This window comes from Macaca thibetana, chromosome 6 (genome assembly GCF_024542745.1).
Source record: "Macaca thibetana thibetana isolate TM-01 chromosome 6, ASM2454274v1, whole genome shotgun sequence".
In the NCBI taxonomy this organism is placed as follows: Eukaryota; Metazoa; Chordata; class Mammalia; order Primates; family Cercopithecidae; genus Macaca; species Macaca thibetana.
This window is the reverse complement of record NC_065583.1, coordinates 120662596-120688223: the sequence shown is the minus strand read 5'-3', so window position 1 is coordinate 120688223 and position 25628 is coordinate 120662596. Positions and strand designations below refer to the sequence as shown.

The 25628-nt window shown below is 35.5% G+C and overlaps 1 protein-coding gene across 12 annotated transcripts in view; it reads right to left on the bottom strand.

Annotated features, from left to right (window-relative positions):
* PDE4D (phosphodiesterase 4D) overlaps positions 1–25628 on the bottom strand; it is a 1590976-nt gene that overhangs the window by 298989 nt on the left and 1266359 nt on the right. The window contains exon 1 of one of the 12 annotated variants that reach the window (XM_050794370.1): positions 6203–9101. The exons of the other annotated variants lie outside the window; for them this stretch is intronic. Within the exon in view, the coding sequence (XP_050650327.1) occupies positions 6203–6267 (65 nt within the window). The 5' untranslated portion in view covers positions 6268–9101. Of the gene's footprint in view, positions 1–6202; positions 9102–25628 lie in introns of those variants that run through there. 12 annotated transcript variants of the gene reach the window in all.

The following is a 25628-nucleotide window of genomic DNA, read 5'->3' as shown; positions in this document are numbered from 1 at the left end:
TCATCATCTCTTCTGATTCAATAGAATTCACTACATGATTGGAATGATTGACAGAGGAACTAGTAAGTGGGCTATTCCTTTACCTCTGCTAAAAGGAAAGTTTTAATGATAAGGTCAAAACCATGGTATGCCCCAGATCTGTGGGGAAGGAAAAAACAGAGATGCAGTCAGGACTAAGTATTATTGTACACATAACCACAGCCAGTTGACATGATAGAAAAAGAGGGTGGAGAACCCCACTTTGAAATACCAAAAGAAGCATCTTTCTTCTGAAGAATTTAATACTAATTCAGCATCTCTTTACAAACAATCATACTCACTTCCAGAAATATCAGCTATGCATTATACGGTGTTTAATGCATGATTTTCTCATTCCAGATAAGCCTAAAATAAACTTGTAAAAAATAAGATGCTAAATAAATTGAATAGATCTTAACTATTATAGTGATAACTCTTCTGTGATATCTCAGAAGTGGGAAATGTTCCATAACTTCACGGTCTTATAAGGCAGAGGTATTTGAACTGAGACATTACCTACAAGTTTATCCCAATCCATATAGAGATACAGAATACACAAATGACTCCCCTGTGGTAAGGAAGCACTGCAGAGAGTAAAACTATAAGTGATATTAACAGACATTAGCTTAGTGGTTTTTAAACAATATTCCTTGGAATCATAAAGTCTTTAGAGGTATTTTAAGGAGAGGGTTTGAATTTGGGGTAGGGGCAAATGTACAAACTCAGTGGCTGTTTTATTGTTTTATGTGTGCTTATACTTTTTACTTACCGATTTCACACGTATCTGTTTTTAAAAATTATATCTATATATCAAATTTATATGATTTTATATCTAAAATTTACAGTATAATTATACATTTATATTGACTTCAACTCACATTTCATTCATAAAAAATGTTCCATTGAAATAAACATGTTTAAAATCCATTGACCTGCCTTGCCCCTTTTATTTTACAGGACAGTAGACTTGGCTTCAGAGGGACTAGGTGACTCCTCCAGGGACTCAGAGCATGTCAGAAGTAGAGTGGACACATGACTTTTTCCAGGGAATCTCATACTTCATAACTTTAAAGAGTATGAAGAAGTCTATTTGTCTGCCTATTTACCAAAGTTTCTAAGATAAAAGAAATAAGAAGGAAGATTGTGTACTTTTTTCAAAGCTGATCTAAAACGTCATACAAAATCTGATATGTACTACTTGTTTCCGACCTGAAGCCTTACAGAGCTTGCAGAGAACAGAAAAACTTGCTAATATAATTGGAAAGATAATCTATTCAAAATTGTGAGACATTGGCCTTTTGCTCTTTATTCCCTCTTATAAAGACCAAAGGACCTTATTTGCTACCAGTAGAGAATATAATGGCCTACAAGCTACAAGCACAAGAGTCTTTCACAAAGCTCTTTTCCAACAACCAACAGTCTTTCACAAAGCTGTTTTTCAACAACCAACGTCAACGCTAAATATCATAGACTACCATACTTCTGAAAAGAAAACTGCCAAATACTGTAATGCATCTAAGAATATTCACAACATGAACAATTTTATAGCCATTAAAAAAGATAATTATATAGACCACAGAGGAAGGCAACAAGCGGAAGTAACAGAGCATGTTCTTTGAGGTAGACAGACTTGGGTTACCCCAGCCTATGACCTTGCTCAAGTTATTTCATCTCACAGAATCATTTTCTCACCTGTAAAATTAGGATTAACAACTCCTTCTTTTCAATATTATAATAATAACTAAATAATATATGTAAAATTCTTGACAGAGTTCTCATTCATAAAAGACACAATAAAATGAAAGCTATAAGTATTATTAGAAAAACAGATTTTTTAAAAAATTGAGACAGAGTCTTGCTCTGTCACCCAGGCTGGAGTGCAGTGGCACGATCTTGGCTCACTGTAACCTCTACCTCCTGTGCTCAAGCAATTCTCATGCCTCAGCCTCCCAAGAAGCTGAGATTACAGATATGTACCACCTCTCCCGGCTATTTTTTGTATTTTTAGTAGAGACAGAAGTGCGCCATTTTGGCTAGGCTGGACTTGAACTCCTGACCTCAAGCGATCTGCCTGCCTCGACCTCCTAAATTACAGGTATTATAGACACAAGCTACGGCGCCTGGCCAAAAATAGAAAAATATTGATATGTTAAATGAAGAAGCAGAGTACAGAAATAGTATTTACAGCTATTTAAGATATGTAAGGTAAGTTGAAAATGAGAATAACTGAGGATGGAATAATGGGGTTAATGGGTTATTTTCCTTCCAACATATTAATCAATGTTATTCCATCTTTTTGATTCTCAATTATAAAACTGGACATTTTAGCTTATACGAATGCTTTCCACTGTGATCATGAGGCCAAAATAAGAATGCTAAGCCAGCCTAGATTTTTACAACCTTAAGAGAAAAGAGCTAATAAAAAAATTATAATCCTCCATTGGTCACAGTTGCAACATAATTCAGAAAATTGTATCCACCCAGTACTGAAATGCTTATTTGCATATTTTATACCCTGAGCAAATTGTGGTTTAATGGATATGTAGATATCAGCATATATAAAGATGAGTTTGCTAATACATATAGTAGGTATATTTTTAATATTTTAAACTTTCATATATAATACTTTATTGATAAAAACCACATATAATATGCAAATACAGTGAAGAAAAGAGAGGCAGTCCCCCCTACCTTCACTCCTACCATTTTTTTAATCCCTAAAAAATAACCACTACCAAAAGCTTGGACAGAGTCTTCCAGAATTTTTTCTACATCTATAAACCTAAGTATTACATGTATACTTATTACATAATAATACTTAAAATGAAAAGTTTAAGTATTATTACATATACAATAACCAATTTTAAAATTTGCTTTATAAACAATCATAGTCATGTTTTAAAGAGTAGCATCTCTTTTTTTTCAGATTACATAATGAATGATCTTACATGTAACACATAAATCCTAAACACTGTTTTGACAGCAGGAAAGAACAAAGTCTACTTTCATTGACTAAACTTCTCTTTATATTTATATTTGGAAGACTAATAATGTTTTACTTAAACTAAACCACAAGTCTTAATTACATTAATGAGAAATATCCCTGGGAAATGTTTATAAATGATAAAGTGTTAAAGAGATATCAAGGAATACGTAAGGTAATATTTTTATAGTGTATAACCACTGACTAAATCGGAATTTAAGACATGTGACATTCGAATATTTATGGAGAGGTAACTATCTGATTGTTTTTTTATGCAGAATTTGGAGGTGGAATACTGTTACTGAAACAACTAAAATAGAAAGGCAAACCATTCCGCAATTAGCGAATCTGCTAATTTTATTAACTTTATGAGCATAAGAAAATATATAAAGTTTTTCTCAATTTCAAGCAGGAACATTTTTTTTTAAAGAATGCTTAAGAATAAATACTATAATCACTTTCTGCTAAAACCTGGCATATAAATAAATGTTCATTAAATAAAAGCAACCTAGTATACACCTTTATTATATAAACTCTAAATTTGTGACACGTATGTTACAAAGAGACAAATAGATTAATTTTAAGGTTATTTTTATTTTGTCTTGAAACTAATAAAATTTTAATTACAGTAGGCTGACCTTTAATAAGAGGAAGGGTATAAAATACAAGTGTGCTATGAAATCCCATTTAAAATGTAAATATGTCAAAGCAATTTAATTAAGGCTGTAAGGACAAGTTAGTGTGGACTGCTTTTTACGATACTTGGAGAAAAACAAATAGGAAAAGGTAAAGAAGTAATCCAAAACATTGGATTCTTGCACAATACAACAAACTTCCAAACGTAATGTTTGGCTTTGGGGAATCCTGGAGGAAAGGAGACAGATTTGGAGAAAGTAGACCAATGGAACACAAAGTAGATTTATGTAATCAGAGTGAAGGTGGTAAAGCCAGAAAGATGGGTCCCAAGAACAAAGTATTTTGGAGATCAACCTGAAAACAAACATCTGAAAAAGAGATAAATGGCAAAGTTGTAGGTATCTCTCCTGGGAAGTCAGCCGTTTGAAAAGGAATGGATGGTGGTGGAGAAATATGGACAGGAACACTGGTGAGAAAACACTGTCCATCTGAGCAATTTGAGGCCTATGGCCTTTATGTGCAGAGGCACAAGAAGAGAGGTCGCTTGGGGTTTTTTAATGCTCAAGTGTGCGTGTGTGTGTGCATACATATATATACACACAAACATATATTTTCTCTATATACCAAATCTATAATCTATATTGATTTTACATATGTCATTAAATAAATAAATATAATAGGTATGTATAATATTTGACTGATAGAAGGATAATAAAATGGCAAAACTGTTATTACAGCTGATTATACCCTCAGGCCAAATTATTTGGAAGCTGCAGTGATACACCCAAGCAGGTATATTATTAAGTCAGATGTAAGATTAATAACTGGAGAGGTTTCTATAGCGTGTAGTTAAATCTAAGAATCATTCATATGTATACAGAGATTTATTTTTTACACAAAAATCATTCTGTCCCCAACTCTATGGAGGATATTTAAAGTTAAATGGAACAATATACACATTCACAAATCTATATACTTAAAAATGCATTTTAAATTGTGACCTGACTTATGAAAATATCTCGTACAATTTAAAACAAAAAATAGAATAATTGTGGATAAAAATAGACTATGATAATCTCACAGGGGTAAAGGGTGTCAATGTTACTCATCTCCTGAAATGAACAAATTATTTCCAATTGAAACCTGAATTTGAAAATATGTCTCCTGGCAGTTTAGATAAAAAGAGAAATAGTTTGGTTAAACACTATTTGTTAAGTAATATTATCTTTTCACAGAGGAAGGGTATAAATTATAAATGAGTAAAATTCATGTATATTATAAATTCTGATTACTCATGTTGGTGACTTATATTAGCTATGGTAATTCATAAAAAGATTTTAAAGATTTTCCAGTATTTATTGTTTGAGGATAAAAAAGAACTCTCCAAATGTATTTGTAGATGCAAACTTTTCTTTAAATAAACTCAAGGAATAATTTATTGCATGTGTTATTTTGTAAGAAATGGCAAGTAACGTAAGAGACAAAATCTTCATCTATAATTTATTAAAACTCACAGAAATACTGCGGATGGGGCAATTCTTGCTTCTGGTCGACCGTAAAACACTACAATAACAGCAGAGGCTAACCCATCCACAAAAACACAAGCTCAATTCCTGACGCAAATAATTCGACTATTTACATGTGTGTTTGCCTGCTCACATGATAATGCATATTTTGCTGGCCTGTTTTCCTATTCTCAACCACCTCACTTCAACCATTGCTTTTACTTCTCCAGTCTGAAGTATGATTATTTCCATTTCCAAGAGGTGAGCTTAGTTATTTATGATCAATCACTAGGAAAAACAAAATAAGACTAACCCCTAAAATAGCCATAAAAGTATTTTGTAAATATCTATTGTAGAAAAAAAGTTACTTTGTCGGAAAAATACTCCTTAAGGACCATGCCATATGCTTATGAGCATATATCAAATCAGCATTGGGGAAATAATAGAATAAACATTAGAATACATTGAAACTGACATTTTTTCATCAGGGTAAAGGCATTAAAATGACCAAAAATATAATTACTAGGAATCATTTCCAATAAAACATAAGAGATGATTGAATGATAAGTAACTTGATATACATTTAGCCACATAAATTCAAGTTTGTTTCATGTATATGATTAAATATAAATAATATTATTAATTTCTAACACATCTGTGCTAAAAGTGAGAGTATTGCTTCTAAAGACAAGGGCAAAGCCTGTCAACCAACAGCCTGCTTGCAGCAAGCAAAGAAGATAAGAAAGCAAGCAACTGAATCAGACACTGAAAAATGACAAGTTTTCATTTTCAAAACTCCCAACATATTTGCAAGTTTCTTTCCTCTTTTAAACATTATCATCAGATAAATTGTTACAGTTCACGGGGAGTTAAAAAGAAAAAAAAAAAGTCAGCACCCGTTTGGTTAAAGCACATGAGTTTGGGAACAAAATAAAGAATAAAAGAGTCGCCAATACTGCCTTCTTTCACAAAGCCCCAACATCACACAACTTACTAAATACTCAGAGTACGTCAATCTTAAAAGAGAAAAGGGGAGAAGTATGAGAGAAAAGCACGTTACCAAACTGCCTCTGCAGTCCTTAGCGAACTTGTAGATCGGGATCTTGGCTTCATAATAATGCTCATTTTGAAAAAAAAATAAAAAGGAAAATAAGTCTTCAACTATTCTTATTAATACATTCTAACTGTCTTTCTGCAAAGAAGATTTTAAATATATTCCATTTCCCAGGGAGGCTGCTTGAAGAAATCCAATTTTCCCGGAGTCCACCTCCTGTCCTCGGTCCAGCTCTTGGGCAAGGTTCTAACACGCAGGAGTGCTTTCTTCCTTCATACTGAATTTACTCCAGTACTAGGCTGTTAGGAAGTGACAGTTTCTTTTGTGTCTTGCAATGCCAAGGGAGGAACTGAATTCTGAATTGATTCTTCATCTGGGTCACAAGGGAAACCAGCATAGTGAAAGAGTCACTTGATCTCTTTCTTGCAATTCCGTAATAACAGATTTAAAGGTTTCTAACATTGGAAGCGCGCAGGTAGAGAGAAAGGAAAAGAAAATGACCGGGAGGTACTGCAACACGGGAGAGCTGTCAAGGAAGTTCCATTTCAGGGCAAGCACAGGAAAACACTCCTCTCCGTGGAGCGAAGAAGTCAGCCAAGGATCAAAGCTCTCCACACTTTGGCTGGGTGGGCTGATTTACCTGGGAAAGTAATTTCTGTGTGTCCCTGCTTAGAATCCAGGGCTTTGTGAATGAGAACTATCATTCAATCTCACCAGGCAGAAACTATTCCTCAAGGGCTGTATGACGTCTGTAAGAAGGCAGTTCAAAACACCACAGGGCAGGAGAAAGGAAAAAAAAAAAAAAAAAAAAAAAAAAAAGAAAAGCCCAGCGCCCAGCCTAGCCTCGTCAATTGCTGAGACTTACAAAGCAAAGGGGCGGATCAGCTCCAGAGACCAGCACTGTAAACCGGCCAAGCAGACAAGAGACCTCACAAAACTTATAAAACCATTTCCTTCTCTGGGAAATGAGATGTCTGTGTTATTCTGGGTAACATTCTGTGAGCACCTTTATAAGGAACACACCCCTTGCCATTAAGTTGTTTATTTACTGTAATAAACAAATGAATTTTATAAAAGGCATTCTCTCAAAAAAGTACTTCACTGAAGCACTAAAACTAAAATTTCTTTTTAGAAGCAAAGTTGAGAGAACTTGATGACTTAGCAGCTGTTCATTTTGAGCGGATGTAATGAAATGTCATGCTTTGGAGTTGGTTGTAGAGATGTAAATTACCTCTGAAAAATTCAGCAGAGTGTAACAGGCACCCTTGGATCAGAATGTACTGGAATTTTAAACTGAAAAATCGAATGTATTATTCCTGGACAAGTGGCTGCATGTATTAAGGCTGTTCACTTGCACAATGTTTTCTAAATCTTTTTTAAAAAAATATGCAAATTTCATTCATCTCTACACATAAAGACTCTGGGTTTGCTAATCCTTAACAGCTCTTCAGTAAGGAATGAAGCTTTATGTCTTGTCAATATCTCTTATTATTTTGAAGGCCAAAACCCTTCCCACTTCCTAAATATAAAATATTTTGTATTACAGTAGCTGTAATCTAAGCTGATTCCAATTGCTCCTAACAGAAGGAATGGTTCACCACCCTGCCTATCTCTCTGAACATCTCTACACAGAGGATATATACTTCTCTGGGTGTGCCAACTTCAGTTATTTTGGATGTGAATTACCAAGTGAAAATAATGTAAGCATTCTGATTGCTTAAATGGCATTAGTTAGTACGTTGGTTCTCTAGTCTGACGTGAACTTGGTGTTTATTTAGCATTTGCAGACAGGATGTTGGAGTGCAGTTGTGACCCACCCATACAACTTGGAAAATGTAGTAAGGCATCCGCCAGAGGCTCTGGCTGCTTCTTACAACAAACCCTTCATCTGCTCCCCTGGTCACACTTCAAGGTGCATTTGTGACTTAAACTTCTTTGAATGACTCTCAGGCCTCTTATGGTAAATGCCAATAAATTGCTTTCCACATAGTTATCCCCTTAAGCTTTTCAGTTTCCTTATGACTGCCAGGGGACATTCACACTTTCTTAGCACTGTCCCATGTCTAGTATATTGCTGGCATTTTAAAGCAGGTTAATTAATCACGTATTTTTTTAGAAACTTAAATGGTCTGTGAGACTAATAATTTTTAGGGGAGAGGGGACTTAGAGGAAGAAGTTTAATTTTTTTCTCATTGGAATTTAAATGTGGGAAAAGAAAGAACAAAAGCAAATCAAGTAAAATTAAGCAACTACTATTCATTTGAAACACTGTTCTCTCCATGTAAGGTCTACCAAATAGCTTCCAGTTGCCATTTCAGAAAGAAAATGACAATGATCAGAGAATGTAATGTCTGAATGTTGAGTTTTCAACTCTCCAGAAATAATTAGCCTGTGTTCTACTGTCCCCCAGATCCATGTCCTAGTGAGATTATTTAGCCTGATGCCACTCCCTTCTCTGTCACACACATACGAGTTCAACGCAGCCCCATGTGCTATTCCTTGCTTACTTGCCCAACATTCTATATCTTCCAAGAATCTTTCTCTGAAAACCTAACACACTTATTGGGCATCTACTAGGTACTGTATAATAGTCGCATAATGACTAATAAATCACCCCTCTCCCCCTACAAAAACAAACTAAAGTGGGGAATCTGACAACGCATGGAACTAACCAGAATATTCAAAGCTTTTGGATTGTTACATCAAGGTTGCCATTACAGAGAAAGAAAAATGCACTATGTTGTAAGACTACTGAGATTTAAATTTAAATTTTGTTTCTACTCCTAATATTTAAGGCAATGACAGAATAAAAAAAAAATAGTATGTGTTCAATGTTACAGAGTTTTCTCCACTTTTTTTTTTTATTATTATTATTATACTTTAAGTTCTAGGGTACATGTGCATAACATTTACATCAGGTATAACTCCCAGTGCAATCCCTCCCCCCTCCCCACTCCCCATGATGGGCCCCGGTGTGTGATGTTCCCCTTTCCGAGTCCAAGTGGTCTCATTGTTCAGTTCCCACCTATGAGTGAGAACATGCGGTGTTTGGTTTTCTGTTCTTGTGATAGTTTGCTAAGAATGATGGTTTCCAGCTGCATCCATGTCCCTACAAAGGACACAAACTCATCCTTTTTTATGGCTGCATAGTATTCCATGGTGTATATGTGCCACATTTTCTTAATCCAGTCTGTCACTGATGGACATTTGGGTTGATTCCAAGTCTTTGCTATTGTGAATAGTGCTGCAAAAAACATACGTGTGCGTGTGTCTTTATAGCAGCATGATTTATAATCCTTTGGGTATATACCCAGTAATGGGATGGCAGGGTCATATGGTACATCTAGTTCTAGATCTTTGAGGAATCACCATACTGTTTTCCATAATGGTTGAACTAGTTTACAATCCCACCAACAGTGTAAAAGTGTTCCTATTTCTCCACATCCTCTCCAGCACCTGTTGTTTCCTGACTTTTTAATGATCGCCATTCTAACTGTTGTGAGATGGTATCTCATTGTGGTTTTGATTTGCATTTCTCTGATGGCCAGTGATGCTGAGCATTTTTTCATGTGTCTGTTGGCTGTATGAATGTCTTCTTTTGAGAAATGTCTGTTCATATAGTTTTCTCCACTTGTAAGGCCGTTTTTCACATGAACTTTTCTGAAAGAATGTTTTGTAATCTAAGCATCTTGTAGTTTTCCCTCTGAAAAGCTTCCCAAAATGGAAAAGATATGGCATTTCCCTCCAAATTCCTGTTAGCATGCAAGCATATGATGGCATGCAGGCTGATGAGGAGACCTAAATATGGTGAGACTGGATTTAGGAACGATGTGGCCCATGCTTTTGATCCAGAAGCTGCGATTATTTCTCAGTATTTCCCTGTTGTACTGAATTGTATAATGTATGGACCTTTTACTTTCTGGTTGTTACCACATTTCAAGAGACTGTACCATAGATGTATACATTCATTGGGTCATCCATCTGTAGATGTTTTGTTGAATCAAATGACTATGTCATTTGATGTTTCTGAAACTTCAGTCATAACACCACCTTCATAATTCTTTCCATATTAGCATTCCATCTATACCATGATTTGATATTTTTCTTAATTGGATCACTTAAAAAAATAAAAAAAACAAAACTTAAACTGAATATAAAAAGTAACTTTACATTGATTCTGTAAATAGGTTTAATATACTGGTATAATTTGCCCCCAAAATATAAGTGTATATTAATAGGAAAAAAAAGAGTCCAAAATAATGCCTAAAGTCTGTCTCATACCACTAATGGTGCCCCTGATACGACTTGGCAACACTTACATGGAAAGCGTCAATTGCATACAGGTAGATTGTGTGCACCTAAAATGTGATCTCCCTTTCTCTTATCATTCAATGGTGAGCATGACTTGTGAGACTTATGACATTTATCCATGAATTAAACATTAAACATTAACTGAAGCCAATTGAATGAGGTGTTACAGAGTAATTTTACTATACAACCCAGGTTTTCTTAAGTATTAATACTTTCAAATACTCTGCCTACTGTCAAATCTTCTGTTCTCTAAATTCCTATTTTCAGATTACAATAGATACTCTATACTTTCCAATCTATCATGAGCATATTTCTTACAGCCATATCATATATCAACTAAATATTCAGGCCTCTCAAATATGCTGAAATTCAGTACTCCAGAGAAGTCAAACTAACTTTTTAGAAAAAAAGACCAGGGGAGTGCAGTTTTTACAGTTTCCTGCTATTCTCTATTGTACTCGAATGCTAATGAGAACGAAATACTTTGAACTCCTGTAGCAGCTCCTCATTATTGAGAAATATTGTGTTATTTTCCTTATCTGGAGGGGAATTTTGAGGCAATTCCTAGAGGTTTCTTTTATTTTATTACACTTACTAGGAATACAATTGGATTCAAGGACTTTTGTACTGGCACGAACCTTGCTTGGATCTACATTCCTTAATTCCCAAAGGAGAAGTCCAGAGTATTATATTTTGAGGGCTTTCCTATCTTCAGATTTCCTACCTCTTTCATAAACTGTCAGGTTAGGATAATAATAAATCCCTACTATTTATTAATTACCTACGTGCTAAGTAGAAAATACTTTCTTACTTATACATCACAACATCCCTCCAAAGTAGATGTGATAATAATAATTTCATACATAAAGAAAGCCAATAATTTGTTCAAAATTTTTGGATCCAAAGCTTGCCCTTCATGATGTGTGTGTGTGTTTAAGACAGAAAGAAAAGAGGAAGAGAGATTAAAAAATGCTACCAAGTTTTTGGAAGTTTTTAAAATTCACCCATCCTCTTTAGTTGAACAGTGGCAATGAATTAATATAATAAAAATGGTGGATGTACATTACTAGTATAATGATAAACATATTTAACAGACAGAAAATTTTAGATCTTTAAGATATGCAGGATTAAACAATCTAACTTCACTGTCCTTGTTTCTAATTTTTAGGCACTAACTTTTAGGTATCATAAACGCTGTGATGAGGGCATATATGACAACATCATGAGTTTGTTAACCATAAAGTATGATAAGGTCTTTGACCATCTCACAACATGAGTAATGGTAGTTTCCTGTTACCTATGCAACAGATGACATTTTGATTGCTGCATTAGGTAATACTGGTTAACAAATGATCGTTTTAAAAGGTAACAGTACGTGAAATCTCTGGTAATGTATAAATTTCAATATTTGTCAACAAATTACATTGGCTATTAAAAGGTACAGAATACTAGTTTTTAAAACTAGAATAAACATTTCTGCATGGAGTCAGTAATGCTGACATAAAATGAATTTTGTAACTGACTTTCAGAATTTTGCACTAATTCAATACTGGATTTCAGAAGAAAACTTAAATTATCTAATTTAAAATTTTATAAGTGCTGCTGTATTTCCTTTGCATTCTGCCTCTCCTCTTGTGCCTCTTTCACGGTTCTTGTTCTTCTTTATTCTAAACTTAAATGCATCTCAGCAAATTTAACCTTATTTTGAATTAAATATTTAAATTTTATTAAAGAAATACATGTAAATAATATAATCAAAGAGTGATGAGTGTAGTATTCTCAAACTCCAGCATTGATTCCTGATTCCAATTCATACGCAAGAATGAAACTATAGAAAGGTGACAGTAAGCTCTAAGTGCATGGGTGAGGCTTGTGCACTGGGATTTTTACTGCAGCATCATCAAGTCCCCAGTGGGCATTTTCTTTGCCTCTTCCAAATGTTACTATTTGTAAGAGTTTTTTTTTGTTTGTTTGTTTTTCCTCTGGGGTATCTCTATTTTTCTAGAGAAGGATATAAACACGCTTGCTAGCGTTCTGGTATGGGTAGGAGAAGGACGCTGAAGGTCTTATTGACACATTGCAGACATTCATTTATTTGTCCTAAATAGAATTAAACATACAGCTATCCTTCCTCTACTCTCTGCCTAGTATCCCAAAGTCTCTGTCTTCCATGGAGAGGGATGCAAAGTATGTTGACTACACTGAGAAAGAGTGAGGGCGTATGGAGAAGTGTATATAATATACATGTTCATACACCTGCTATTTTTAGAACTCTTCCATCTTCCAAAGTATGTTTTGGGGGAGTGGGGCAGCTCAGTTTGCTTCACTTTAGTATGGTTCTCTTATTTGGTTAAGTCATTGACCTTTTCTCCATCTACTTCTATCTTTATGCATCGTGGCTTAGAGTTACAGACATCTCCCAGTTTCCTCAAAAATGAAATGTACCTTTCTGGTTTTTGTACTAATTATTGGTTTGAGTGATTTTTTAAAGAAAAAAAATGGCATAGGAAGATTGTTTCTCCACAGTTTTAAAGCTAGAAATCTGTAAGTTTTAGTTTAAAACAATTTTTTATATTTATCTAAGCATATGCATTTACAAATTTTATTCAACAAATGACTATATGTAAACTCTCTCTAAGTATAGGTAAACATTAAGTATTTTTTATTATGGTAAAATACACATCACATAAAATTGACATTTTAACCCTTTCTAAGTGTACTGTTCAGTGGTACAATGTACATTCCCCCTGTTGCACAATGATTATCTCCATCCATCTCCAGAAGTTTTTCATCCATCCAAATTGAAAACCCTGTTCTCATTAAATAGTAACTTCCTATTCTCCTCTTCTCCCAGCCCCTGACAAGCACCATTTAGCATTCTGTCCATGTGAATTTGACGACTCTAGATATCTCATATAATGGAATCATAAAGATTAAGTTGTAAAGGTAGATTCAGAATTGCATAGCTAGTTATGGTCTAGGTGTCTCATTATTAAAGAAAAAACAATCATGGAAGCAGAAGGTTTGAAGACAACAATTCACACCTTGACAAATCAATGTACTTGTCTTATCTATCATCAATTCTTTACAAAGTATTCACTTGACTTTCATAGACAAAGTCAAGAGCAAAAACATCTTTGCCTTTACCAACATCTGGTGTGTGTTTTTAAAAATTATTCTTCTAACTATTTTTTTCTGTTTAAATATATACAAATGTTATCAGTGCTTATTCAGTTTGGTCACATTATAACTTTAGTTCTTATTTCAAATTTATAGTAGCTTCCTATATGTAATCAAGTAGTTCCTAACTCTATATACCAATCTCAAGAGATAAAGCAAAATTTTAAAATTAACTTACTTTAATAAAAATAATTCTTAAAAGATTTTTGAAAGAGATAAAAAAAACTGGAAAGACCACATTGCCAAATGAAGCCCTAGTTTCTAACAGCGAGATAAATTGAGGTTTTTATTAAAATAATATTTGAGGCTGGGCGCAGTGGCTCACACCTATAATCCCAGCACTTTGGGAGGCCAAGACAGGTGGATCACCTAAGGTCAGGAGTTTGAGAACAGCCTGGCAAACATGGTGAAACCCTGTCTGTACTAAAAAAAAAAAATACAAAAATTAGCTGGACATGGTGGTGGGCACCTGTAATCCCAGCTACTTGGGAGGCTGAGGCAGGAGAATTGCTTCAGCCTGGCAGGAGGAGGTTTCAGTGAGCTGAGATTGTGTCACTGGACTCCAGCCTGGGCAACAAGAGCAAAACTCCATCTCAAAAAAAAAAAAAAAAAAAAAAAGATGTGAAAAGCAACCTGTCAAAAACAAATGCACACAAGATGTGTTTTAATAATAATTTAGTTTCTGATATAATGGGAAATACTGAAAATTGATTTATTAGAAAGTAAACTCAGGACCATTTAATTTACATGTATTTGATAACATTTTTCTTGCATATATTAAAAATGCCACAATAATCCAGGCAACTCAGGCAATTTCTCCTTGATCACAGATTACAAATAAGTTTTCTCTAACGTGAAAGATCTGCTCTGAGAAAATGCCTACTATTTAGGAAGTGTTTGTAGGATCAAGTTAAGAAGAGGCCATTGGAGCCAGACTGCCTGGTTGCAAATCCAAATTCCACCAACCACTAGTTGTTTGATTGCAAACAAATTATTTAACCTTCCCTGGCCTCAGTTTCCTCAGTTATAAAATGAAGAGAAAAGAGAATTTTCTTGAGGACTAAAAAAGACATGTAAAACCTTAGCAAAGTATCTGGACTATGGTAAGGAATCAATAAATAATATCTGCTATTAAGTTTTAAAAGAGTAATCAATGAGCTATGGAAAAAAGCAGCTTTAAAACTTAAAAATATGTTATTGTACTGGTATTTGATTTAAAATAATTGGTTTGTGTTTTTGTCTTCCTTTCGATCCTGGCTCCTTGACTCCCTTTACACATAGCTTGTGTAGTTTTCCTGACTCCTATTTTACACATCTAAGGTTTTATTCTCTTATCTTTGGATTATCTTTCAAAGACACAAATCTTAAAATGTCAAAGCCTCTGATGAAAAACCTTCCATAGCTTCATATTCCTTACAGGATCAATTCTAGCCTTTTTTGTGTGTTAAATAAAAACTTCTACCATTTGGATTCAATCTACTATTCAGCTTAGCCCTTGATAACTAATCTTTCCCACCCTACATTGTCAGCCACACAATCTCACACACCTTGCCCCAAATCTGCTCACTTTGTTTCCCCTGCCTGGGGAAACTCTCACCTTTCTCCCACTTCCCCGCTAAGTGTACTGCCTACTCTACCTTCGAGATCTAGCATAAGTAGCAGTAAAGGCCAACTAACTCCAAGACAAACTCAGAAGTTCAGTCTCCTTGGATTGATTGAGTCTGGGAATATCTCGGGTTAATTTTGTTTATTATTATTATTTTATAACACATTTGCAGGGTATGGTGGCAACACACAGTGAACATCACAGGGGCATTCAAATCCTACAGCCACAGTTCAGCTATTGATTTGGACTGTGTAAGCTTTGAAAATGCATTGTCTCTTTAGGATTCAATATCTTCTTCTACAAAATAAGGACAATATGCACACCTAGAATCCTCCCAGGGTTCCTCTGGGATTAAATGAGAAAGCCTGCTGTCCAATCTGCAATCCCTTGCTCTCGATCACTTACAGATCTTTGCATACACATTTCTGGCAGGATTATATTTCTTTTCTTTTACCTCTCTTTTTGATCAAGAGTTAAATTGGGACTACGCCTCCCATCCTGCTGTTCTGCAATCTGAATTAGGTGTCTGGCCATGCAAACCTCTAGATGCTCATCCTAATTCCTTTCAATTTATCAGCACCATATGGTCATCCTGTCTTCATTTGGCTAACTATAAGCCACTAACTAGAAACTCCTACCGGAAAGGATTGTTTTAACATTCTTGGTAGAGCACAAGGCATTATGGAGGCCCAAATAGAAACCTGGGCCTCCATAATGCTGTGAGTTTCTTTGAAAACAGGGAATGAGGCTTCTTCATCTTTGTATTCAGAATACCTAGCACAATATCTGGCTCACAAGGTGTTTGCTTAACAACAGAATCAATCTTTGGTCAACAATGGTAGATAAGCCCTTTACAAATTTTCTTCCTGTGCCCTTTTGTGGCATTTGCTTCATGGCTGGAATTCGATTTCAAAAATTGAGTCTTGCCTCTGTCTTGTTTTTCATAAGCCTCCATCCCTAAAAGTTACTTTAGATGCCTTCTTTGCCAAAAAGGAGTTCCTACAATAGTGTTATAATAAAAAAAAAAAATTCTTCCAAAGAAAAAGATACTGGTTGGGGTAAAGAAATACACTGGAAGAAGTCTTAGGCAGGCACTGAGTCAACACCAGCATCATTGATAAGAAGCGAAAAATTCTTTTCTAAATATTTAGGAAAAATGGCCTTAATCTGGAGAAACTATTATGCAACGTGATAGTCAACCCAGGTAGAGTATTTGAATTCGAATAAGGACCTTTTGGAAGCTCAATTCAAAGAAATAACTTTTCCAGGAAGAGTTTCCCCACATTTTGGCAGGACAATGGGGAGGGTGTTTGTGTCATCTCATAAAATCTGCCAATCAGTCACCAATCAGTCTACGAATGAGATGGCTGTTTCTCTGGATGAAAAGGCTGCATCCTGGCCAGTCTCTAAGAACCTTTTCTGGAGCCACTACTAAGTGTTGTCCAATTTGCAATCCCTCACTCTCGATCACTTTCGGATCTTTGCATATGCATCTCTGGCAGGATTATCCTTCTTTTACCTCTCTTTTTGTAAAGATGCATTAGCACATTCGCATTTGTATCAACCACATGAAGACTGTATATCCATGTACTGGATGAGAGGACCGAAGGGCACTAAGTGCTTTCCCTGCAAGTTCAGTGGATGAACCAGGTCAGAACTCAAGCCTGCTGGCTCCAGAAGAGGAAATCTGAAGATGACAGGATGAGTTCCTATTTATTGATTGCTCAGCATGTGCCAGGCACTGGGTAAGATGTTCCACATGTTCTCTCATTTAACATTTAAAACAAACTCACAGGCTAGGTACTATTATTTCTTCTATCACACAGTCAATAAAACTGAGGTCTACAGGAAGTTAAGTACCATGCCCTAGGTCTTACATTGGGACTTAAACTTAGATTACCCAAATCAAGCATAACCTGGGGAAAGCATAACCTCTAGAACTAAACAAATATCATTTTAAGTAACATTTCAATAGGAAATTTTTAAAAGCTTATTTAAGCAATTATTTGATAAGAATGGTAGAATGGGTAAACTTATTACTCTGGTCATGGATTTTTTGTGCACATGACATTGAAATCATTAAAAGTTAGTCACTGTTTTTATTCTAGGAATCACGACTTTCAAATATTTCAATTATTTAGATACCAGACTGCAAGTGTACACAAAAGTAACTCTTGAAAACAGTGCCATTAAGCAATGACTCCTCATTCTGCACACTCACATTCCCTGGCAACTACTAACCTGTTTTGTAATATCTATGGACTTACCTATTCTAGATATTTCATTTAAATAAAATACAATATGTGACCAAACAAGTAACTTTTGGAAAAAATGCATTTTCACTTTACTATGTTGGTTCTTTCCTTGGAATTAAGACCAATTATTTTTTATTTCAAAAATACTTTCTTTGGATGTTTCATATTTGCAATTAAAATTTTCTTTTTGGATTAAGAGGGAGATGGAGCCATATGGCTAAATAGCAGCCTGCACCGCTTGCCCTCCCAAAGGAACAACAAATTGAACAACTCTCCACACAAAAAAGCATTTTCATAAGAACCAAAAATCAGCTTAGGTCCCAGCTTAGCCACAGTGGGGTAAACCACCAAGGGGGTTCTTGGGGTTCCTGATTCCAGGGCTTGGCTCCTAGATGGCATTTCTGGATCTTCCCTGGGTTAGAGGTGGGCCCACTGCCCCAAAATAGACTCCTAGGCCTGGCAGCATTCACCACAAACTGATTGAAGAGCCCCTGGGTCTTGAATGAACATCAGCAGGAGCCAGACAATACTTGTTGCAGGCCTGGGGCAGTGGTGGCCACAGGGAGAGACTCCTCTGCTTGTGGAAAGGAGAAGGAAGAGTGGGAAGGACTTTGTCTTGTGCCTTGGGTGCCAGCTCACCCACAGTAGAATAGAGTACCGGTAGATTCCTAAGATTTCTGACTCCAGGCCCTGGTTCCTAGACGTCATCTCTAGACCTGCCCAGGACTAGGAGGAACTAGTTGTCCTGAAGGGAAGGATACAAGCCTGGCTGGCTTTACCACCTGCTCATTATAGAGCCCTAGTGCCTTGAGTAAACATAGGCAGGAGCCAAGCAGTGGTTACTGCAGGCTTTGGGCAAGACTCAGTGCTGTGCTGGCTTCAGGTCTGACCCTATGCAGTCTCAGTGGTGGTGGCCACAGGGATACTTGTGTTACCCCTCCCCCAGATCCAGGAAAGAAAGAGAGAGAGAGAGAGAGAGAGAGAGACAGAGAGACAGACAGACTGAATCTGTTTGGGAGAAAGTAAGAGAAGAGAAAAACGGTCTCTGCCTGGTAATCCAGAGAATGATTTTGTATATTATCCAGGGCTACTAAGGTGGTACCTTGGCAAGAGCCACAATGTTACTGGGCTTGGAGTGCTCCCTAATGCATATATTCCTGCAGTGACCAAAAACTTAGACCACAACACCTAAGTTTCTTCAAACATCTGGAAAGCCTTCCCAAGAAGGACAAGTACAAACAAGCCCAGATTGCAAGGCTACAATAAATACCTAACTCTTCAATGCCCACACAACAACGAACATCCACAAGCATAAAGCCTATCCAGGAAAACATGACATCACCAAACGAACTAAATAAGGCATCAGTGACCAATCCTGGAGAGACAGAGATATGTGACCTTTTAGACAGAGGAAATTCAGTGGAATTCAAGATAACACACAGAAGGAATTCAGAATCCTATCAGATAAATTTAACAAAGAGATTAAAATAATTTAAAAGAATCAAGCAGAAATTCTGGAGTTAAAACATGCAACTGACATACTGAAAAATGTATCAGAGTCTCTTAACAGCACAATTGATCAAGCAGAAGAAAGAACTGTGGGTTTGAAGACAGCCTACTTGAAAATACATAGAGAAGACAAAAGGAAAAACAACAAAAAAGAATGAGGCACTCCTAGAAGACTTAGAAAATAGTCTCAAAAGGGCAAATCTAAGAGTTATTGGTCTTTAAAAAAGTTAGAAAGAGAGATGGGGGTAGAAAGTTTATTCAAAGGGAAAATAACAGAGACCTTCCCAAACCCAGAGAAATATAACAATATTCAACTATAAGAAGGTTATAGAACACCAAGCAGACATAACCCAAAGAAGACTAGCTCAAGGCATTTAATACTCAAACTCACAAAGGTCGAAGATAAGAAAGAATCCGAAAAGTAGCAAGAAAAAATAAAAAAATAACATACTTTGGAGTTTAAATATGTCTGGCTGCAGACTTCTCAGTGGAAACCTTATAGGCCAGGGGACTTATTTACAGTGCTAAAGTGAAAAAACTTTGAATTCAGACTAGTATATTCTGTAAAAATATTCTCCAAACATGGAGAAATCAAGACTTTCCCAAACAAACAAAAGGTAAGGGATTTCATCAACACCAGACCTATCCTGCAAGAAATGCTACAGAATTCTCTTCAATCTGAAAGAAAAGCATATTAATGAGCAATAAAAATCATCTAGAGGAACAAAGCTCACTAGTATTAGTAAATACACAGAAAAACACCGAATATTATAACTCTGTTATTTTAGTATGTAAATGACTCATATCTTAAATAGAAAGACTAAAAGATAAACTGATCAGAAATAATAACTACAATTATGTTTTGAAATATAGACAGTACAATAAGATATAAAGACAAGATAAAGTTTAAAGGGAGGGGGGACAAAGCTAAAGTGTAGAGTTTTTATTGGTTTTTCCCTTTGCTTGTTTGTTTATGCAATCAGTGTTAAGTTGTTATCAGTTTAAAATAATGAGTTATAAGATATTCTTTACAAGCCTCCTGGTAATTGCATATCAAAAAACATACATCAGGTACTCAAAAAATAAAAAGCAAAAAATTAAAACATACCACCAGAGAAAATCACCTTTACTAAAAGGAAGATAGGAAGGACAAAAACCGTATGACCATTTCAACAGATGCTGAATAAGCATTTGCTAAAATTGAACATCCCTTCATGATAAAAATCCTCAAAAAATTGAGTATAAAAGGAAATACCTCAACACAATAAAAGTCATATATAACAGACTCACAGCTGACATCATACTGAATGGGGTACAACTGAAGGCTCTTCTTCCAAGATGTGGGACAAGATAAGGATGCCCACTTTCACCACTGGTATTCCACATATTAATAATACTGGAAGTCCTTGCTAGAGCAATCAGACAAAAAAAGAAATTTGAAAGGAAGAAGGCAAATTATCCCATATGCAGAAAATATGATCTTAAATTTGGAAAAACCTAAAGACTCCACCAAAACACTATTAGAACTGATAAAAAAAAATTCAGTGAAGTTGCAGGATACAAAATTAACATACAAAAATTAGTAGCATTTCTACATGCCAACAGTGAACAATCTGAAAAATAAATCAAGAAAGTAATTTCATTTAAAATAGGTACAAATAAAGTTAAGTACCTAGGATTAACTAAACGAAAAAAATCTACAATGATCTCTACAATTATCTATCAACTATAAACTATTGATGAAAAACATTAAAGCGAGCACAAAAAAATGGAAAGATATTCCATGTTCATGAATTGGAAGGATCAATACTGTTAAAACGTTCATACTACCCAAAGTAATCTACAGATTCAATGTAATCCCTATAAAAACATCAATGACATTCTTCACAGAAATAGAAAAAAATCCTAAAATTTATATGAAATTACAAAAGACTCAAAATAGCCAAAGGTATCCTGAGCAAAAAGAACAAAACTGGAATACCAGTTTTGAACCCAGAAATAAACCCACACATCTACAGTGAACTCATTTTCAACAAAGGCGCCAAGTATATACATTGGGATAAGACAGTCTCCTTAATAAATGGTGCTGGGAAAACTGGACATCCATATGCAGAAGAATGAAAGTAGACTCCTATCTTTTGCCATATACAAAAATCAAGTCAAAATGGATTAAAGACTTAAGTCTAAGACTCTGAACTATGAAACTACTAAAAGAAAACATTGAAGAAAGTCTCTAGAACACTGGACTGGGTAACAATTTCTTAAGCAATACCCTACACACATAGGCAACCAAAGCAAAAATGTACAAATGGGACAAATGGGATCACATCAAATTAAAAAGCTTCTGCACAGCAAAGGAACAATCAGCAAAGTGAAGAGACAACCCACATAGTGGGAGGAAATATTTGCAAACTATCCATCTGACAAGGGGTTAATAACCAGAATATATAAGAAGCTCACACAACCCTATAGGAAAACACTAATAATCTGTTTAAAAATAGGCAAATTATTAAATTTAAAAAAATCTGATTTAAAAATAGACAAAACATCTGAATATGCATTTCTCAAAAGAAGACATACAAATGGTAGACAAGTATATGAAAAGGTGCTCAACATCATTGATCGTCAGAGAAATGCAAATCAAAACTATTGTGAGATATCATCTCACCCCAGCTAAAATGGCTTTTATCCAAAAGACAAACAATAACAAGTGCTGGTGAGGTTGTAAAGAAAAGGGAGCCCTGGTACACTTTTGGTAGAAATGTAAATTAGTACAACCACTATGGAGAACAGTTTGAAGGCTCCTCAAAAGATTAAAAACAGAGCTACCATATGATCTAGCAATCCCACTGCAAAGTACATACCCAAAAGAAAGAAAGTCAGAATATCAAAGAGTTATCTACACTCCCATGTTTACTGCAGCACTATTAACAATAGCCAGGATTTGGAAGCAATCTAAATTTCCATCAGCAGATGAATAGATAAAGAAAATATGGTACATATATATAATGTAGTACTATTTAGCCATAAAAAAAGAATGAGGTCCTGTCATCTGCAACAATAAGGATGGAAGTGGATATAATTATGTTAAGTGAAATAAGTCACTCATAGAAAGACAAACTTCACACGTTCTCACTTTTTGTTGGCGCTATAAATTAAAACAAACTAAGGAGAGCAGAAGACAGTTTCAGAGGTTAGGTAGGGTAGCGTGGAAGGAAAGATGGGATACTTAGTGGGTATTAAAAAAATGTAATTAGATAGAATCAATAAGAGCTAATATATGATAGTAAACAGGGTGACTACAGTTAACAATTTATTGTATGTTGGGTAAATTTATTGTATTGTATGTAGGGTAAAATTGGATTGTTTGTAACATAAAAAAAGGATAAATGCTTGAGGTGATGCATATCCTTTTACTATGATGTGATTATCACGCATTGCATGTTTGTATGTATTGCACAAATATATATACCTACTATGCATATACAAAAATTAAAAAGTAACAAAGTTAAAAAAAAGTTGTTTTTTGAATGGATAGCTTCTGTATAAGGGATAGGAAAGCAGACTTAGACACTATTTTACCTGATCTTGTATATGAATCTGTGTTTTTTGGGGGAGAAACACAGTCTGTTCATTCCAGGCATGCAGTGAACTCTAAAAAAATACCCACAAACAACATAGAACAGTGATTTTCAGAAGAAGGGATCTAGTGTGTTCCCTATGTTCTTAAAGAGAGTACTTTGTCTGATATTTTTGCAGAAAAGTTGAGTCTTAAGTATGGTGCTTGGCAGAAGTTGTTTTATGGAAAATGGAAGGCAAATAAGCAAGAAGAGATCATGCCAAAATACTCCCTGTTTTCAGGGCAGATTGTTATTCCATATGGGGAAAGAATATGAAAAAGTTCTCCCACCCAAGACCATGAAATTTAAGGCTTCATTCAGCTGACAGTCTTCAGTGAGTCAGATTCCTGCAGGATTTAAGTTACTCCCTGGCTGACTCTCAGGCATCTCTGCAGATAGTTAACCTTTTTCTCGTTACCTTATAGTAACTATAAATTCTTATTAAATTAGAGTGATAAAAAGCAATAACAATCTAAAACATAAGCTATTTTTAAAGCAACAATCTTGCAAATGGGAAGTACCTTGGGTAAACACGTTTTAATACCTTTTTAAGCCTCACTACTTAAGTCTAACATATTAAAATGGACCCACTTTCCACAGTGTAGATTATTTTTGCTATCAACAGTCTCCGAAGGGTCTTTATAATTTTGCTTTTGAAATTATGTGGCTACTATTAAACTCATTTAATCAATGACTGCCTTGATTTCTTTGCAATCATCCAGCACACTTGGAGATACTTGTAAAATAAAAAACTCAGCATATATGCATTTTTTTAATTTAATAAAATGTTATGAATACTCATTTGACAATTATTGAAGTTGAGATAATCTTATGCTTTGAACACTTAATTAAATGTTAGTCCTCATTTTGCAGTTTTCTTTTTGTATTCAATTACTTCATTTTCCAGTTCTCAAATGCTTTTAGAGCCCCATGAAAAGCCATGGGCTGTAGCCTCTGTGAGGACTATAGTGCCTGGTAGGGACCACAGAACCCTGGAGGTGTGATCTCGAAAGAAAGGGAATTCTGGTAAGAAGTGATTTATGCAAGGAGATGTATTTAGCATTTCCAGATAGTGCATTATTTCCTGTACTACCTTGATAATTATGAGTTACCTTCCCTTGCTAATGAGATGAAGTAAGTCATCAAGCATTTATTGTTACAAGGGTTTTATTCATGATCCAGCTCACACTTAGTATCACAGATGATTTTTAGAAACCATAAATTGTGATTGCCAGCTTTGAGGACCTAAAGTTTAGCTGCGAAGAATACGATTCTCCTTAAGGTTTTCTCTGGAATAACTGAACCCATGAGATTGCAAGGTGATAAGTCCAAGGTTTGGATATTTGAATGACCAAACTAAAGCAATAATATGGCTTTCTTAAATAATACAGTTATTTAAATGATTCTAGTTGTGTTAAACCATTCTTTTAAATACCTGGTGAGTGGATTAGGAACTAAGCTAGGGTCTGAGAAGCGTGGCATTGCTGGTGGCCCCACCGGGATGACAGTCATTACTATGATCCAACAAAATAGGAGAATCATTCATTTTTCACTCACTCCCAGGGATGAGGTTTTGAACAGGGTTAGGTTCTTATTTCAACTAGAGAAACTAGAACCATGAAAAGAAATTTCGGCCCTAAGGAAAACAGAGACATCAGAGTTTAAAATTCTCTTTTGCCCATTCTGCTCTATTGCTCAGCAGATGTGGTCAGTAGATTTTTTCTTTGAAATGGACTTTGTTTTTGAAGATTATGCAGAATGTATTGTTCGGAAAAAAACACAGAATATTCAGACAGAGGCCAAATAACCAAATGCATTTTTTCTCCATTGTGTTCTTACTTAAATGGGAACTATAATAATAACAAGGCCTCAGTAAAGTAGAGGAGTTCTTGCCCTTCTGTAAGTGGGCAGGGTGCATGTACAGGTAGGTAGGCCATTAGGTCAAATTTCAATGTCTGAGCTACTCTCCTGACCCCATGGGAGTCACATACCACTGAAGGCAAAATCTGGCTGCAGGGTCACCTGTGTTCCATTGGAAGACTGAGAGTCGTCTCTTCATACTTAGCTCTGCAACAGCATGAAAAGGTCACCATGACCATGCTCACCTATTCTGGTGAATTAAACGTATAAGTAGCCTGCTTCCAACTCCTTGGAGATCATTTCTGAGAACATTTGTCTTCTCAACCTGTTGCTGGACATGACTGGAAGCAGAATAAATGGCTATAGAATGTTTAATTTACCCAGAGAAACTGCTTGGCAGTCTTTGGATTATGTAAAATTAATTGTGGAAACTTAATGTTGACCTTTGATCATAGTATGAGGACAGACCTACTTAGAAGCTGTTTTTTTGTGTGTGTCAGCCAGTCTTACCAAGAATCATTTAAGGGAATGAAGAGTAAAACTCTTTTATATAAGGCATTATTTTAGCAGGGCCACTGCATCTCTGTGTGAGCTGTCCATTGCACAACTCTAGGGAGTACCATTTATACAAACCACAGTGTGAATTGTGCTTTCAGAACTGTGCAAAATGATGGCCCTGTCTTTCTGCATCTCCAATGGTGACATAATGTAACTATACTTTCCATCTTTAAATAGATCCTGAAAGCTGAAGTTGAAGCACTGAGGTTGACACTCTGGGCTATACAGAGAAAGCAGTGTCAGATGGTGGTTAAGAACACCTTGTAGGCAGACTGCCAAGGTATAAGTCCTAACCTGGCCCTTACTCCAGTCAAACTGCCTTACTTCTCTATGCCTCAGTCTCCTCAATTGTAAAATGAGTGAAATCAGAGTGGCTGGGAGAATTACATTAAATAGTGCAGGTAAAATAATTCAAAGAACAATGCACGCAGTCACAGACTCAATAAAGGTTAACTCTAAAGACTGTGTCTCGCTTTTGTTCAATCATTAGGATGCTAGAATGAATAAAACATTATCACAGCTGTTTTATTATG